At 44.5% G+C, this 18728-nt stretch overlaps 1 protein-coding gene across 2 annotated transcripts in view; it reads left to right on the top strand.

The window, feature by feature from the left end:
• VWA8 (von Willebrand factor A domain containing 8) overlaps positions 1 to 18207 on the top strand; it is a 353871-nt gene extending 335664 nt beyond the window's left edge. Inside the window, exons 43-46 of one of the 2 annotated variants that reach the window (XR_005376290.1) lie at positions 9065 to 9163; positions 10105 to 10343; positions 12557 to 14051; positions 17590 to 18207. Coding sequence is in view for 1 of the 2 variants with exons in the window: in XM_038569648.1 (XP_038425576.1) it covers positions 9065 to 9163; positions 10105 to 10343; positions 12557 to 12665 (447 nt within the window). In the remaining variant the exon portion in view is untranslated. Of the gene's footprint in view, positions 1 to 9064; positions 9164 to 10104; positions 10344 to 12556; positions 15112 to 17589 lie in introns of those variants that run through there. The other variant, XM_038569648.1, reaches the window with a different exon arrangement.
• Positions 18208 to 18728: the final 521 nt, after the last annotated feature.

Below are 18728 nucleotides of genomic sequence, written 5' to 3' on the forward strand. Positions count from 1 at the left end.
TCTAGAACTCCTGACAGGCTCCCCCCACCCCGCCCCCACCAGGTACACTAGAGACTTTGAATCACCTCCAGGCAACATGTTGAAGATTTTGAGTGGCCACTGGCCACCCGATCTCTGCCGGGGGGGGGGGGGGGGGGGGTCTCCGGCCTCCTTTGTCGAGGGTAGGAAAGAGGGGAATAGAGCCTACTGCGATTCCCTGAGAGGGTTCTTTGTTTTGTTTTGTTTTGTTTTTTGTAATTAAACATGCATAGAAGGTACAAAAAGAGTGAGAGTGTGGCCTCAGTGTAAGCCTCTGCCCCCTCTCAGCTCCCACTTGCCCCTCCGGTGGCAGTTGCTGTTAGTGGATTTTTTGTGGTATCTTCTCAACGATATTTGATGCGTGTACATCAAGTGGCAGTGTCCCATTCCCTCTGTTCTGTATCTTTGTAACACATTCAGCTCAACGTGCTACATGTTCTCATTTGCGACAGAAGCATGAGGACTAGGAATACCTACTGTAGGTATGTAACTTTCTCAACAAATATAAAATGATGCATGAGCAAATGACAGTTTTAGGAGTTCCTAGTGAAAAATTTAAATTCCATGGCTCAAGACAGCATCACCTGGGGTGTCTGTAGGAATCAGCAATGTGCTCTGAGACTCCTCGCTCCCCAGTTCCAGATGCTCTTAATGTGGTCCTCCTGCAATTATCCCTCCTTTGTAAAGGTGTCCAATCTACATTTGCTTTGAAACCTTCTGGTCTGGCCCGGTGAGCTGGACTCTTCCCCGATACCTCTCTCTTGGCATCAGCCATGTGTCTCGTTTGGTTTGGGCTCGGCTCCCAAGCTCTGGGTCATTACAGTCTGGATCCAGGAGGCTCATTTGGAGTCAGCCTCCACTTTCTACTCCATCTTAGCATGATCCATGCCAAACCACAGGGACCCTCGAGTAAGAATTGCTGAGAAGAAAAGGTAATGCAATGGCAGGACACATTTCAAAGCCATCTGGAGCTTTTAAAGTTTCTCATAATTGGTCTACCAATTGCATTCAGTTATTCTCTGGGACAGCATTTACAGTCAGTCTCTTAAGGCAGGAATAACATTATTTGCTAATCATCATCATAAACTCCTTCAATCTTATAATCAGCAAAATTTTTAATGTTCACAGAGCGCTTAAACACCAGAGTGAACAGAGGAATGGTGACATTTGTGTCAACCATCGTATTTAAGTCCAGAAACATTTTTTCCCTTTATCTTCATTCCAGTTTGTTCCTTGTGATTTCTGCAAACTCCTGGGAATGTTTTCACTGTAACCCTAGAGTAGACCTGCTTTTCAAAAGCTCTTAGTGCCTTTGTTTTTTTTCTTCAAAGTACTCCATATCACCAAAAATTAGGTGACTGTTTCTCCTCTGCGCACTCAAGTAGCGACACCAGAAAACAGATTTATTTAGTTACTGAGAAACTGGACTTTGAAAAAAAGTACTCAAGTTTATTGTTTTTGTGGACAATAAATCATATTCTAAGGCCATGGTTTCCTAACAGGGAACCCTCGAAGGGTGTCGGGGAGCAATGGTGAGCGGAAAGGAAGTTATACACCTTCCCCTTTCATCCCCAATTAAACCAAAACAATTCCACTTATATTGGTTTTGCATGATGTTTCATAATCTGGGCTTTTGTGCAATATTTCATTTGGAGAAAGACTTCCACCACTCAAAAACATTTTAAAGAGTTAAAAAAAAAAAGCACTATTCAAGAGCCAATACTGGATTGTTCTTTCTTATAGACTCTGAGGACTTTCTTTTTAGAAAAGGCTTCATCAGTCCTCAGGTACATTTAGATGACTTTGACAAGAGAAAGCAAAGCACAGATTTTCCTATGACTAAGTGAGGTCAACTTTTTCATTCTGTTTCTAGAGTGAACCTTTGAATCTTCACAGAAGCTTGGGAGCAGGAATGGCCTTGGCCATTGTTTTCACTAACTTCTTTGCTTTACAAATGAGAAAATCAAATCCAGAGAGGTTAAGTCCTCTGCTCAAGGTCACATAGCTACACTGGAAAAAGCCAGGAGTTCTAACTCCCACTTCAGGGCCCTTTATTTCTTAGTTGATGTTTTATCCCTGGTTGTTTTGTTTTGTTTTGTTTTTTGTTTTTGTTTTTGTTTTTTTTGCAGCCATTTTATTTCTGCCCAATTAGTATTTTTACAAAGCTGTGATTCAGGACCAAATGTACCATTTACATAAAAGACTCTATCTTTTCCTTCCCTTAGCACTTCATCATCCAAGTGAGGTATAATAGGCATAACTTTTCTCAAAAATATCTTGGTCAGAAAGGCTGGGTTAATTCTCAGAAGGGTGTGGAAAGATATAACTCACAAACTAGCACCTGCTGAGAAAATTTCTTCTATCAACAGTTTAGCTCAGTGTCTGTAATTAACCTTTTCCCAATGCCTCAGGAACATTTCACACATTTAGAAATCATCTTATCAGGCTTAGGCTTTGAGTAAATTCTTACTGCAACATGGAGATAAGAACAAAGAAGGGTGTACAGAGTTCTCTGGGTCCATTCAAAGTGAAGCAAGAATTCAGAATTGACTCAATTGTTGCTGTGGAAGTATTGACCAAAGAGGTTGGGGCAGGGCCGGATAGCGAGGGGAACAGTTAGGGAATGATTATTTCTCTATGGTAAAGACATTGGATTTAGAGTCAGGGCACCTGGGTTCGACTTCCACCTCTGCTAGCACTAGATCTCTGACCTTAAGAAAGGCTGTTCATCTCTCCAAGCATTCACTTCTTCATTTGTGAAATGAGGTAAAGAATACCCACCCCAGAGACTGTGAAGAGAATCCAGATGAGATGAGATATATAGAAGCAGTTTATAAACTGTGAAGAACTATACAAACACTGACATTATATTCATTACATGTATTTCTTTCTTTCCTATACTTTCAGTGACCCTGTGAGGTTAGATAAAACAGAGATTATTCCTATTTGTCAGAGAGGTGGAGTGACTTATAAGCATATAATGTTAGAGGTCATCTAACCAGTATTATTTATAAGGTACAAACAAGATTTAGAAAAGTTCAGGTTTTTGGGCAGCCCGTGTGGCTCAGTGGTTTAGCGCCGCCGTCAGCCCAGGGTGTGATCCTGGAGACCCAGGATCGAGTCCCACGTCGGGTTCCCTGGATGGAGCCTGCTTCTCCCTCTGCCTGTATCTCTGCCTCTCTCTTTCTCTCTGTGTCTCTCATGAATAAATAAATAAAATCTTAAAAAAAAAAAAAAAAAAGAAACGAAATGAAACGAAACAAAAAGAAAAGAAACATTCAATGACTTACCCCGGGTCAAAAAGCTTGTTAATATGAGAGGTAAGTCTAGAATCGACCTTCAGATCCTTCTTTTTATATTGATTTCTATGATATGAAGAAAGGTTAGCTAGCCAGCTACTATAGCTTATTGGCTAATATTAGGGTTCTGTTGGCACCTCTCTTGACCTTTTAAGTCACATGTTCATCTTTTAAGCCTTTACTGCCCTCTGTCAATGGTGCCATCTTAGAATGGTGTGCTTGGATTTCTAGGAGATAAGAATTTCACACGTCATCAGTCTTGAGAAATAGCCTCCAATGATTGTCTCGTACCTAGCTATAATGTGGTTGTGTAATAAAGCATAGCCTTTCCTAAAGTTAGATGATTATCCTTCCCTATAGAAATCTAAACATAAATCTTACTCATTAAAAAAAAAAAAAGGGATCCCTGGGTGGCGCAGCGGTTTAGCGCCTGCCTTTGGCCCGGGGCGTGATCCTGGAGACCCGGGATCGAATCCCACGTCGGGCTCCCTGCATGGAGCCTGCTTCTCCCTCTGCCTGTGTCTCTGCCTCTCTCTCTGTGTGTCTCTCATGAATAAATAAATCTTTTTAAATAAATAAATAAATAAATAAATAAATAAATAAATAAATAAATAAATAAAATAAAATAAAAATAAAAAATAAAAAAAAAACACTATTAGCTCTTTGTTCTAAGCTGAGATTTCTTTGCAGCCCAGATATCACCAACCAGCCTTCTTATTTGCTGATAAATGTGTCTTGGACTAAAACTTAACATTTATTTTCATTTGAATACCTTTCCTTAAATGAATGAGATTTTTCAGAAGAATATAAAGCAAAAGGGCATTTAAGCAAACTTCTAAACCAAAAAAGTATTAAAATGAGCCTTCTGTGATTGAGGCTGTTCTTACTACTGTGGTCTATTATTTATGTGTATGCTAAAAGCAAGACTCTACAAGGACCCAAGGGAGACCTTGAGGAGTGGAGAAATCACGATGGTATAAATTTTGGGCTACTCAAAAAAAGTTACACTCTAAATGTTAGGTGGTTTGATAACAACAGTAAGGTTCTTATTTAATGACTCTGTGATCCTGCACGGCAGCAAGCTTGAGACCCTGTCGAGTCTGATTGGACAGTGGTCACAGCAGGAACCAGACCAGGTGAATGGCACGATCAACTGTTGGAGAATGGACATGAATGCGTTTGTGTACTTTTTTTCCTTGAGCCCAGACAGTTTTGAGGATTAGCAAATTTCTGTCTATAAAATGTGTTGGGGTCCTTGGATGGCAGATACTAGATAATTATGACATAGAAGTATTGTTTTTAATGGAAGCTTAAAATGATCTACAGTCACACCAGGGAATGTTCCACATTTGGACGTACTTTGGATTCCTCTCAACCATTTTATTTACTTTGGGCGCAGAATAATCCCCAAGCCTGTCTGGAAAATGAGAACCAGAGCCTGCAAACCATTTCTAAGCCCCATCCTGTCCCTGAGGTGTGTCTTCTTGGCCTTTGCCGAGACACAAAGGCAGATCCTTCTGCAAATAGCACTTTCCTTACCACAAATAATTAGAAAGGGAGGGGGAAAATAGGGGAGGAAAAAAAAAGAAGAAGAAGAAAGGGAAGAAAGGAGGGAGGAAGAAAGGGAGATTGGCAATTCAGCTGTCTTTTACCTCACTTGTGTGAAAAAGTATGGGATGCTTTCTACTCCTGGGCAAATAATTAAATGGTAGGTGGGTGGGTAGGTAGGTAGAGCACGCAGTCAAGCAAATGATAGAGGGATAGTTACTAGGAGGTTTCCGAAGTATTTAATCAGCCACTATCTGTTTTTGATGTTTTTAAAGAGCATCCAACAGCTCATTTGACTGCTATTTGTTTCATAATCCACTCTTTTCTTCACAACAACCAGGTAACATCAAACCTATGAGCAGACCACGTGGTCAAATACATGTATCCATGCAGCCTCACCCACGGTCGTCTGATTAGCAAGACTTTTAACTTCCAGTTAATAGGGAGGAGGAAGTCTAATACATTCCCAGCCCCCTTGCCTCAGCCACATCAGAGAGACCTCCCTCTGTTTCCAGAAATTGCCCTTCTCCCCTCAGGTGTAAGATCCTGTTTAGCAGATTAGGTCACCAGGCCCGTAAACCAAGGCAGCCCGCCTGGTACGTTCTCAGGACAACCTTATTCTTGGCTGCCAGCAGTTCCTGCCGTGACCATTGTCAAATCAGACTTGATAGAGCCTGGAGCGTGCTGCCGTGGAGGGACCAGGCAAGCTGTCCCCACATCCGTGCCAGTGCCAGTGCTCGGGGGGCACCCGAGGCATCCACCGAAGCCAGCACTTTGGTGCAGATAGCCGTTGTCAAGAGCCGGACAGCTTTGAGGGTTCAAATTCTGTGACCTTTTCCACCAGATTGATAGCATGTTTTTTGCACATATGGAATTTATTACATCCTTACGAAGCATTGGGTCTCAAGCTTTTTTTTTAATGCACTGGTAAATTTCTCTCACAATTCTTTTGTATCATCTTTTGTATTAATAAAAAATAGACGTTAAAACCCAGCGTAGGTAATGCACCAGCCCCTGCCCAACCCCCTGCTCTGGCCCTCCTCTGACCATGCCCCTCCAATGAAGTGAAGAGGCTATGGGGCCAAGGCGGATATGCCAAGTTAGAGCCAATTTTTTTTTTTTTTTTTTTTTTTTTTTTTTTTTTACTATTTCATTTATTTGACAGAGAGAGCACAAGCAGGGGGAGCAGCAGGCAGAGGGAGAGGGTGAAGCAGACTCCCTGCTGAGCAGAGAGCCTGCCGTGGGGCTCAGTCCCAGGACCCCAGATTTATGACCTGAGCCCAAGGCAGATGCTTAACCAACTGAGCCACCCAGGTGCCCCTAGAGCCAATTTTTAGATGATGCTCCCGGTTTCGGGGATCCCCGAGAAACCTCAGATGAGCCCAAGCCTGCTTCCAGGACCTACGTGGGTCCCTTTTCTGGGTCCATCTTCTCAGGGCAGACTGGCCAATGGTGTGAACACCCAGGTCTAAGGTATGGCCCGGGGACAGCTGTGTGGAGGGATATGATGGCGTGTGGGTGTGAGCAAGGGGCCGGTGCCACCCATGCCACCCTGTTCTTGCACAGAACTTCCAGGGCCCCTGGCTCTCCAGGTCATTATAATCTATATTTACTGATCAAAGAGGAAGAACAGAATATACCTTATTTAACAATTTGTGGCCTAGTTTATAGATTTTAAATATTTAGACATCTTCATTTGTTTACTTGTCCCTTCTGATTATGCACTTCTCTCTATCCTTTCCCATTCTTCCTGCCTTTTTTCAAATCTCAGGAAAAGAGGTGTCCTCCCTCCTCCAAACTAGACCCTCTGACTGCGACCCTAATCTCCTTCCCTACTGCCCCCTCTCTGCCGCCTGCAGAATGCACAGACGCCTCTCTCCCAGCACGCGCTGTAGATGCAGTTCCATTTTCCTTTCCGATCCCACAAATTTTTCCCTAATACTGTCCCCACAAAGGCTGCTGTCAATTCTGAGGCCCCGGGCTCACTAGTCACCCTCCTCTGGGATGGCTGGGGTTAGTGTAATTCAGCACAGTTGCACAACCACTCCCTGAGACCCTGCACACAGATTCCCCAGGGCTGTCCCCTTATCCCGCTTCACCAAATGCTGTCTCCTCTGTCTTCTCCACTCCACTCTGTGTCCTCCTTCCACCCACCGAAGAGGATACTCCCCAGGGTTCAGTCGAAGGGATCCTCTGCTCTTCCGTCTCTATGCATTTGCCCTTGGCAGACATGTCTCGCTCCTGGCGGGGGGAACAGCCACATCTCTGAGTCTGTGAAATTTTTCTACTTCTTTTCATTTCAAGTACAGTGGTTTCAGTTACAGTATGGGGTGTTTTGTCAGCTAGCTTGGGCTAACCACCATTTATCACATGGTGGGGAAAAATGCATTCCAGCTTCCAAACAGCTTATTTGTAAAAGAATGTAGCCCACATGGGAAAGGAAAGCTTCTTATTGCCCCAACGAGATTGCATCTGTGCAATAAACACACCAGGCACACTCACAGATACTAAAATTCAAAGATGAATAAGATATGGCCTCAAAGAACTCACCAGTTAAAAAGGAATAAACATGAAAAGAAATTATTGCATTCCGCTACGACACCTAGAGTCATGTTTTGCACATGGTGTGTGTTCGAAAGACAGCTGTTGACTGATGGTCAGCTGGTGAGTAGAAAGCAGTGAGTCATAAGCATTTTGCTCCTCAGTAATATTCCAGATACTCCAAAAGATCTTTTGCCCACACTCAGAGTTTTCTTTGCAGATGCCCTAATTGCCCAGATACCCCAAAGTCCGTTCTAACTTTCACATGAGCATCACGAAAATTCTTAGAGGGAGATAGGAGGGAAGAAGGGAATTTGGGAGCAAACCCAACAGTTAAGAACCACCTTGCTCCAATTATAGTTGCTGTGGGTCCCAAACTTCTTTCCAAATTCCACAAAAATGCTGCACCCCACTCTCAGCTCTAGCCTTTCACGATGTGAGACAAAGAATTAAAAAGGTATTTCCTAAATTCAAAATATAGATGTCATCTATATGTGTGAATGTGCAACCTCTTACACATATATGGAGAGGAAATAAAAGCCTCAAAACTTATACAACAAAACATTAACAGATGTTATCTTTAAATAATGGGAATATGAATAATTCTTACTTTCCTTTTTGTGTTTTTCTGTAATTTCTATGGTGAACACCTTTCACTTTTGTGTTCAGGATTTTAAAAAGCATCTGTGCTGTGTAACAAATTGCTGCAAACATAGCACCTGAAAGCAATACCCGTTTCTTAGGTCCTAGTTCTGGAGTTTGGGAGTCTAGGAAGGCTCGGCTGCATTCTCTGCTCAGGATCTCCTAAGGCCGGAACCAGGATGTCAGTCAGACAGGGCTCCTACCCAGAGGCTCTGCTGTCAAGCCCCTTTGGATTTTTGGCAGAATTCAGGTCATTGTGATTGTAGGATTGAAGTCCCTGTTTCCTTGCTGGCTGTCAGCCAGGGTCACTCCTAGATGCCACTCTCAGGGCCTTACCCCAGAGTCCAACCCCCCATCCCAGCCACAGACAATTCCCACATGTCACATGCCCCCCATACTTCAAGTCTTCCCTTCTGCTACCAGACAGAAGAACTCTCTGCTTTATAGGGTTTTTATGATTAAATTAGGCGCGCCCAGATAATCTCCCTTTTTAATTAACTCAAAGTCAATTGATTAGCAGCCTTAATTACATCTGCAAGATCCCCTTTACCACATAATGTAAATAATCACAAGTAACATCCTATCACATTCACAGATCCTGCCCACACTTAAGGGGAGAGGATTATGCAGACTGTGTATAGCAGGGGCTGGGGTCTTGGGGGCCACATTGGAATTCTGGCTACCAGTGTGTGTGTGTGTGTGTGTGTGTGATTTTTTTTTTTTTTTTTTGAACTCTTCTCTGAGAGTTAAGAATGGAATTCTTGGTAGCCCCTGAAGCCCTCATTATACTTTCTACCTCCTGCTGGTAGAAATCATAAGAGGATGGACCAGAAGTAAAGGAACCTGGAGTGTATCTGCCTTTGTTGATAAACACACATCCGTCTCTCCGTACTTCTCCACGGCCATCTGTCGAGCACTTCTGTACAGTAGCAGACCAAAGAGTTGGAGGCTTATAGGTCTGATGACAATTCTTTAGTGGACGGAGGCCTCTAACTCTCTGATTCTCTTGCCTATAGTATGACATCGTTGGACACTCTGGAGATGGCTACAACATTGGTCTAGTTCCACTTAACAAAATCCCCAAGGACAATAAGCAAAGACTAGAAATCCTGAAGGTAAGTAAATTAAGTCACTTCTATATCGTGAAAACTTCCCCCGGATTAGGTAAAACATCTTCTGATCACTGAAAAGATTCGCTGAGGTAGCAGGAGATACAGAACTGTGTTCCAAACATTCGAGCATTAAATGGAGAAAACACTTGTGCCTAAAATCCTTTTCTCCACGGTACAAATTTTAAACTTTGTTCCCTACCTATTTCCAGGGTACTCAGCATTACCCTGAGCAATACTATTATTAATAATACTGAATAATATTATTATCAGGACTCTACAGCCTGGGTCCCCTCCTGTATCCTCTACAGGTCTTCTCAGTCCCTGCATATCTCAGTAAAAGAAAAAGAATGACCCCTTTTAAGTACTTAGTATTTTCTAATGATATTTTTCACATACCTCGATCTACAATAGAAATACACACACACCGTGCATTTAAGGTAATTGCCCCCCTTGTTCTAAGTACAGTGTTTAGTGCTACAACTTTGTTCATTAGAAATTGAACCCATTCCTCATTTTTCTTCCATGTGCGTTCACAGGACTTGCCCACATTTAAGAGGAGAGGATTATGCAGGCTGTGCATAGCAGGGGCAGGAATCTCAGGGACCACCCTGGAGTTTTGCCTCCCACTGAGTGTGTGTGTGATACCAAGTTTTATGTTTTCTTACATTTTTCCCACTTTAAATGGCAGCTTGAGTTTTAAGAGCAAGTGCCAACTGGGAGAGTTTGGAAACATTCCCTGTTTCTAACAAAAGTCTTAACCGCATATAAATATCACTGTGTACTGTTGTCGCTCTAAGGTGCAAATTAAATAGAACTTACTTAGAGATTTATTATTCAAGGGCAGTAATGGGTATTTGTGCTTTCTCATGGCCAATAGAAATATCATTATGTTTGTTTAAAAAGTTTCTCACCCATGGCTTCCGTGCAACATCTCTTACCCCCAGACCATGCATGCCCATGCTCAATTCTGCATGAGTGGGGACCACACGCTAGAGGGAACAGAACATGCCATCAAGGAAATAGTCAAAGAAGAAGCTGACGAGTACTTTGTCATCGTCTTAAGTGATGCAAACCTGTCACGATACGGAATACATCCTGCCAAGTTTGCCCAAATCCTGACAAGCAACCCTCAAGTAAATGCTTTTGCCATTTTCATTGGCTCTTTAGGTGATCAAGCAACCAGGTAAGCATCCCCTCCGGATCCGGCAAAGGACAGGTATAGGGACACCTGAGTACCTGCCCAGCACGTGCCATTTCATGGGATTGGCTTCACGAGGGGCAGTGGGGGAGAAAATAGAAGGGTAGGCAGTCGAGTTGCTACAGTCAAGGAGCTGGTAGTCGATTTGAGAGGATATAATACTCTGTGTTTGGATGAGCGATAATTCTAAATTGATTATTTTTCAGTCTCTACTTAAACCAACAATAGAATAACAAATTGATTTGTCCACTAATAAACTAGACAGTATTTTACATGTTTTGAACTTAATGTCAAAGTCTCAAGTTCAGTTCTAATCAGTTCATATTTGAATCATATTCAAAGTAGCAGACATCAGGGCGCCTGGGTGGCTTAGTCAAGTGTCTGCCTTTGGCTCAGGTCATGACCTCAAGGTCCTGAGATTGACTGAGCCCCACATGGGGCTCCCTGCTCAGTGGGGAGTCTGCTGCTTCTCCCTTTCCCTCGGCAAGTTCCCTCCCTCTCTCTCTCTCTCTCAAATAAATAAATAAATACATCTTTAAAAAATAAATATAGTAGCAAACATCTACTATTTTCCTAGCAGAAGATGCTATGTATGTGTATATAAATAATATATAAAATATATTATTTATATACACATACATATAGACGTGTATATATCTCTTCTCACTGGGGAGACAGGCAGGTGAAGCACGCGGAGACCGTGAAAAACAGAATATATAGTAAGATGCTACACTGAACATGTGGAATATTCAGTAGAGAAGTTTATGGCCAGATAACAGATACCATTGTAGATGAACTAAAAGGAGAGCTCTGGAAACACTTTGATTTCTCGAACACACTAACGTTTATCTTTTCAAATTATAAACAGAAAGAACTTGTGATTTTTCTCTGCTTGAAATATTTGTATGAAGCAAAAAACACAAATGAAAGTATATCTCCTCCATCCCCCCAAAACAATATTCCTGCCCAGACCACCTACCTTTCTGTTATTCCTGTCTTTTACCTGTCACTCTCTGAGGTATAGAGTCCTGTTTAGATTATGAAATGTTTTAGTGTCCAAACAGCTTGGCATCTTTTTCTATTCCCTTCACCTCGCTGCAGGACCACAGAGGGAGATTAAGAACTGCCTTACTATCATGTCGTTGCAGTCACTTTATTACAACTGACTGATTTTTCTCAGTTTTGTATTGTAGCCCCTTCTAGAACTTCCATGCCCTTGAATGCAAACCATGCCTTTTCCACTCAGATTTTCTTCAGGACCAGCCCAGTATTAAGCAGACAGCAAGTTCAACAAATACTAGTTGAGCTGAAATAGCTATTTTGTCTTTCTAGTGAACAGATCCTGTTTGAATACTTAAGAAAGTACAATAATACCCTTGTGGTTTCCTAGGGAAATGGTCCAACATCCACTGGCAAAAGATATGTTGCAGAATTAGCTGGTCGGTTACCAGGCATGCCAAATGTATGATACTACACAGGATGGTTGACTTTTATTAAATGTCATTCCAAAACCAAACTTTGTTGGCACAGTGAAAGGAGGCGTTCTTTTGGATAGAACTGTGTCTTGTACTTTGATTGCTTTCAAAAATGGCCCTTTGTTCCAAATGATAAATTGCCATTTAAAAAAATTATCATAAGCCTATGTAACCTTAGTATCATCCAAGCTGCAACTGCCGAAGTCAGATTCCCCTTCATGTTGTATGATGTGAGGCAAAAAAATAAAAGAGAGAGAGAGAGAGAGAACCACCTGGGGTTTGGCTGGGCAGCATCTTGGGGGCGTGTTTTCTAAGGCAGGAAAAACACCTAAAAGTACACTGTGAGGCCAATGCATGTGCTGGTCCCAGGTGAGCTAATCCCAGATCCTTCCCTAGGGCTCTGTTTTGCCTTGGGAATACCAGGAAATGACAGTAATAAAAGGAAGGAAATTTCTTCTTTTCAAATTAACTGATTTTTCTCACTGAAAAGACCTCTCTTTTGGTTCACTGCTCTCAGCAGGCCTCTGTTCTGTTGCCCTTCCAGGCCTTTCATTGCCTGGTGACAGCCCATTGGGTTGCAGGCAGGGACAAGGTATTAGAAAGCAAAAACTTCCTTTCCTGAGAAACCATTTGGATGCCGAGGTTTGCTTGGTGAGAGGGCAGGAGGTGGAAGGGGAGCCCCCATTTGCAATGGTGATTTTCTTTCCCTCTCCCTCCTGGCAGGCTTCAGAGAACTCTACCAGCTGGCCGCTCTTTCGTCGCCATGGATACCAAGGACATCCCTCAGATTTTACAACAGATCTTCACCTCCACCATGTTGTCCACTGTTTAAGACGCGCCCTTCATCCCCCCTGATGACCCTGGGATTTGAAACAAGATGGGAGTAAGGCATGCTGTGAAGACAGGAAGGCATCTGTAAAGTGAACCTGTGCAATGACTGGATAATTCTGGCATTCTGGCTCTTCTTGTGCTTGCTTCAGGAGTCAGAATTGAGGAAAGCAGCGGGAGAGGAGCTTGTGCATGGAAATCTACCACCACTGACGGGGTTCACAGGGAAACGGGTTGCCCTGCATTTTATAAAAGGTGTCAGGGTTCATGGAAGACGGTTTGAGAACTGTGGTGCTTGGTTTGTACCCAGAAAGCTCAGGGAAAGAGAATTCCTTGCTTTTGCCTTAAAAGAACATCTGGTCACCTGAGGGAACAGGAGTCATTCTCATACCATTTTCTGCCATCGAGATACAAGTCTGTGTAAACTTGCCCCACCAGGAATCATTATTTTCTCCTCCACCCTCCATCGCCCAGCAAACAATGATTTTATAGTATTAAACCCACTGAAAAGCCGCCCAGCAGCAGTATTTTATAAAAGGTCAGATCTTATTTTTCAATAATTCCATTTTCTTGGCCAAAGCTAAAAAGGAATCAAAAGATCCCTGCATTGCTTCCTTCCCCACTCGACTGTTTAAAGACTTTAAATAATGAAGAGTGACCGTCCTATTTCTGTGCTGTCAGCGTGGAAGGATAAAGGATGTCTTGCCTTGAATTTCCTGTGTCTTCTTGTTCGTCCAGCACTTCTCACAAGTGTCACGTATTTTGGTGTCCAAAATGTAAGGCTCGAAATAACAAACGCTTATGGTTTTACTTAAAGCAAAGTGAAAGCAAGGCAGTTTGTTTGAGTTGAATGGTAACTGGAGATGTCTTTAGCTATAAAACGAACAAACAAAAACACCCTTTTTTTCAAGATTTGTTCTTTTTTCTTTCAAAGTGCACCTTATTCCCCACCTGCTCTTCGGCTGACCTTTATTTATCAACGGGCTCAATGTCACTTTGTTTAAAATCAAACGCTACAGCCAAAGTCAGGCTCTGTTCAACCACATAAGGACTTCCTCTTCACCGGTGATGCAAAGTCAGAATTGCGGGGAGTACCGATGTATGTGTGCTTTCCTGACATGGGTTGGAAAAACTAATCTTGTTAATAATAATTAACTTATTTGTCCATATGTAGTGAAATTGTACAGATTCGTTTCATTTTAATCAATCATAGGAAAGAAAACACCCGTTTGTTTCACCAGCCTAACCCCCTAACAACTGTCAAAGAAATAAAAGCAATCAGATTTCCAGTGCAGTCGGGACTGCCCCATGAGCTCGCCGACTTGTCTTGTTTTTCCAGCCAGATGCTTGCTCTGTGTACTGAATCATCCAGTGATGCGATCGCAACCCAGTAAGTCCCTTTAACCCTGTACCAGCATTAGGAACGGTAGTAATAATAACAAGGGCAGCCGCCCAGTGTTCACTGATGACCTAGAACGCAGCGGGGATGCTAAGTGGGTCCATTCAGGGGTGGGTCCGTTCAGTCCTCACAACGATGTGTGCAAAACAGGTACTTTTTAACCTCATTTTACAGACAAGGAAGGCAAGTCACTTCCCAATACTGAACTCTTGACTATTCATTGTCCTTTTAACATCCTTCTTGACAAGTAAGGAAACTGAGACCTAAGGAAGCTCAAGAAAACAGGCCACACCCCCGGTCAGGCAGGGCCATGGTGGCCCCCTTGGTGCATTATTCTTACCTCAGGCGAGCTCTCCTTGCCTTCGCTGCTCTCTCTTCTTGCAACCTGACCGCAGTTCATAGAGCTTCCTTCCACTCCCTGGAAGAAAGAGGAGCTTTCCTTCCTCTCAGAAACCACCTGCACACATTCTGCCGCTCGGAGGGAGGTGTGGGGACCCGGGACAGGAACACTGCTGGAGGGACACCTCTCACCGGGCCTTCCTGGGCTCAGCCACAAACTTGAGGAAGTGCCTTTCGCAGGGCCAGCTTAACCCCCGGGGTGCCCCTCCACGAGAGGGTCACAGCCCCCAAATGTTTGGGCCCAGAATCCAAGAGTCGGGTAGAGAATGGCATGGGTTTTTCAAAATTTATTTATTTGACAGAGCACAACCAGGGGGAGCGGCAAGCAGAGGGAGAGGGAGAAGCAATCTCCCTGCAGAGCAAGGAGCAAGGAGCCGGATGCAGGCCTCCATCCCAGATCCCCCAGGATCATGACCTGAGCCAAAGGGAGGTGCTTAACCCACTGAGCCACCCAGGTGCCCTGAGAATGGCCTTTTAACAAATCTCACCTGTGCCCTAACTACCTGAGTGAGCAGAAGCCATTTTTTTTTTAACATGGGGAGAATGTTCTCACGTAATTAAATTTTCCTTTCCCCACCGGCCAGACATCCTTGCAATTGTAAGAAAGAAAAGGAAAGAAAAAAGAAAAAAAAGAAAAGAAAAGAAAAGAAAAGGAAGGAAGAAAGGAAGGAAGGAAGGAAGGAAGGAAGGAAGGAAGGAAGGAAGGAAGGAAGGAAGGAAGGAAGGAAGGAAGGAAGGAAGGAGAAAGAAAGATCATGTAACTCCTGACTTATTTGTAAAAGAGAAGCTGACAGGGGAGGGGGAGAGGACAGAGAAGACATGAGGAGGGTTTATTTTCACTTCTTGGAATCCCTAAGAAGTTTGTGCCTTTATTATTAAACGCACTTAATTACGGGCCACTCCAGGCTGTTCCCAGGCCCTTCTCGGGGCCAGGACATTATAATAAATGTATTGTTTGCCTCAGGGGGGTCCCATTGAAAGGCATGGACACCAGCTGGGTCTCCCCAGTGAGCCCGGGGAGCCCTGAGAAGGTTCATTGTTACCCCTGAGCACCGGGAGGAATGAATGCACTGAATGGCCACAGCATCAGGGGCCCCTTCCCCCCAGAACCTTCTGTGTGCCCCGGCAAGATGACCTCATCACACAGGAGGCAGTGGATCGGGCCTGGAGGACCTGAGCCTGTCACACGTTGGGAATGAATCATTTAATTCTTTTCCACGTACACCCTTTCCAGTGACCTGTCAGAGGAGGAGAAATCCATCAATGCCAGTGGGATTTTCTCTCAAACAAAACTCGAGGGCTCTGAAATCCATTGAGAAGTAGTTTTCTGGGGACAGCATGGTCACGGTTCCAGAACCAGCTCCAGAGGCTTCAGCCCTCCCTCCACCTGGCTCCTTCCTGTGCCTGTCCCCTGTCATATCAGCTAGGATTAAATTCCTCCGGGGAGCAGAGGAGCTGAGAGGTATGGGACTGGGGGGACAGGCGGGGTCTGCCAGTTTGTCCCCTTTCCATTAGGGCCCAACAATCACAGGTGTGAGGGAGACCCCGCAAGTTCTAAGCCAGCATCTCCTGCCTGGACACCTGGTCTTCCAGAGTTGCATCAAAGAATAGGCAAATGCCCGCTCGCATCTAGTAAGTTGTACGTGACTTTGTCGCCTTAAGAGATAAAATGTCCACTTGCGAAAAATTATTCCAACCAGTAACATCTAGCTTTCGAACACACTCTGATGAAGAGTCTGACGCGCTCCCGCCTTCTGGTCAGGGTGTCCTCAAAGTCCCCGCCACTGCCCTTCCCCTCCCTTTCTCTCAGGTTTGCTGTGGCCAAAGCGCTACAGGTAAACGGAAAGGAATCCGGTGTTGGATCTTGTGGCGGAAGGCTTCATAAACTCGAAGTAGAAGAGTCAGTAGAAAGGAAGTTCTAGATGCTGCTGTGAGGTGTGACCTTGGGCTTGTCACCTCTGGGTCTCAACTGCTTCATCTGTTTGTTTTTTTTTAAGATTTATTTATTTATTTATTCATGAAAGGCACAGAGGAGAGAGAGAGGCAGAGACACAGGCAGAGGGAGAAGCAGGCTCCATGCAGGGAGCCCGATGTGGGACTCGATCCGGGGTCTCCAAGATCAGGCCCTGGGCTGAAGGCAGGTGCTACACGGTCCTGGGATTGAGCCCCACGTCGGGCTCCCTGCTCAGTGGGGAGCCTGCTTCTCCCTCCACGCCTCCCTCCTGCTTAGGTGCGCTCTCTCTCTCCTCTCTCTCTCTCATGCTCTGTCTCTTAAATAAAACCTTTTTAAAAATTAAAGTTTAGAGACACCGGTGGCTCAGTGGTTGAGCATCTGCCTTTGGCCCAGGGCGTGACCCTGGAGACCCGAGATCGAGTCCCACGTCGGGCTCCCGGTGCATGGAGCCTGCTTCTCCCTCTATGTCTCTGCCTCTCTCTGTGTGTCTCTCATGAATAAATAAAATCTTTTTTAAAAAGACTTAAATTTAAAATGTTGAACCAAATTCTAACACTACAGTCCCTGTTTCTAAATCTCATACGGCCAACTGACCCTGTCCCTCACACAAGACTTGCAAGAACCACAGCATTTCAATGTGGTTTTGGCTCCAGAACCCCCACAAACCGCCCCTGTTGTACAGAGGGTTTGAGCCCCCAAATCACCGGGCTTGAGTGTCACCGGCAGGGTCCGCGGCCTAAAAGCTACAAAGAATCATTAGATTAGGACAAGCAGGGTTTCCCCCCTCAGCTGGACAGACACTGCTGTCGGATAGGAATGCACCAGATTCCTGCCCCTCGCCTCCCTCTTTGCGTCTTGCTGCCTTAAACTAAAACCCCGAATCCGCTAATCTGCAGAAGATCAAAAAGGATCAGGAATTGGAAAACTACTGGGTGCCGAGAGCTGACCTTTGTGCCACAAGCTGAACAATGCACAATTGTGTGTGCGGGTTTTTTTTTTTTTTTCATTGTTGAATCCTGTAAACAAAAATCTCCTCCAGAGGCGGGGGGAAATGCTTGCCAAGCAAACCTCTCTGGTTGAAAATGATTTGACTTTTTTTTTTTTTTTTTTTTTTTTTGACACTGAGCACCGTCTGGGGCTTCCACCTTCCAACAGAGGCCTTGTCTGTTCTTGCAGCAGCCGGGGCCGAACGCTTTGGAATGCCGGGGTTACATAACCTCAAAACTGAGTGGCGCTTGTGGTCTTTGGCCACCCCGAGCAAAGCAGAACTCTCCGAAGGTGGTTTGGATCCGGAGCGTGGTGGGAACGTCATACTTAGCTCGAAGAAATCTCAGCAACCGACACGTCAGCTCCAAGAAACATCAGCCGCCGCACAAGGCCCTCTCCTCCAGGCAGGCGCCAGGATCACCTGGAGGCTCTCTCTTCTCCCTGGCTTCGTCAAAGTGCTTTGGAGCTGCCAGCTTTTTCCTTGAAAAAGCAATCAGCTGTTGGTCGTTAAACTCTGACTCCAGAGACAATGGGTGTGACCCCCCCGAAGTGTCCGCATATCTTAAAATTTCTTAAATTTCTTAAAGAAATTTCTTAAAATGATGTGCAACTCCGAGGCCTTAGGAATAGTAGTGAGGGTTTGACCTGGGAAGGGAAGGGGACACCTGTCAGCCTGAGCATCCCACAGCAGGTTTGTCTCCCTACGCTGGCCGCGATGGGACAAGAAAATAATGAGCCTGTCAAGAGTACTCTGTGTAATTGGTCTCATGATGCCGTACATGAAGCCTTATTAATTGAAATGAAATAGGGATCCCTGGGTGGCGCAGCGGTTTGGCGCCTGCCTTTGGCCCAGGGCGCGATCCTGGAGACCTGGGATCGAATCCCACATCGGGCTCCCGGTGCATGGAGCCTGCTTCTCCCTCTGCCTATGTCTCTGCCTCTCTTTCTCTCTCTGTGACTATCATAAATAAATAAAATTAAAAAAAAAAAAAAAAAAGATGTGAAATAAAATAAGGACGCTTACTCAGACGGGACATTAAAGTTGGGTTTCTGGGTGCAATATATTTATATTAATAAATACTGATGCCAATGTAATGAGACTGAGCCTTTCTTCGTTCCAACACGAATTAAGACGTCTTCTATCCTCGGGGCTCCAGGAATAGAGGAAGTCCTAGCAGAGCTCGTGGGCCCATTTCCTTTTACAGAACATTTTCTGGCCCACAGAAGATTCAGCCCTGAAAACAGTGGCCTGGAAAGGAGCACATTTGGGGGGGGGGGGCTGGGGGGCAGTGGAAATGGCAGCACAGGGGAGGCAGCCCATTGAGCAG

Source organism: Canis lupus, chromosome 22, assembly GCF_011100685.1.
Source record: "Canis lupus familiaris isolate Mischka breed German Shepherd chromosome 22, alternate assembly UU_Cfam_GSD_1.0, whole genome shotgun sequence".
In the NCBI taxonomy this organism is placed as follows: domain Eukaryota; kingdom Metazoa; phylum Chordata; class Mammalia; order Carnivora; family Canidae; genus Canis; species Canis lupus.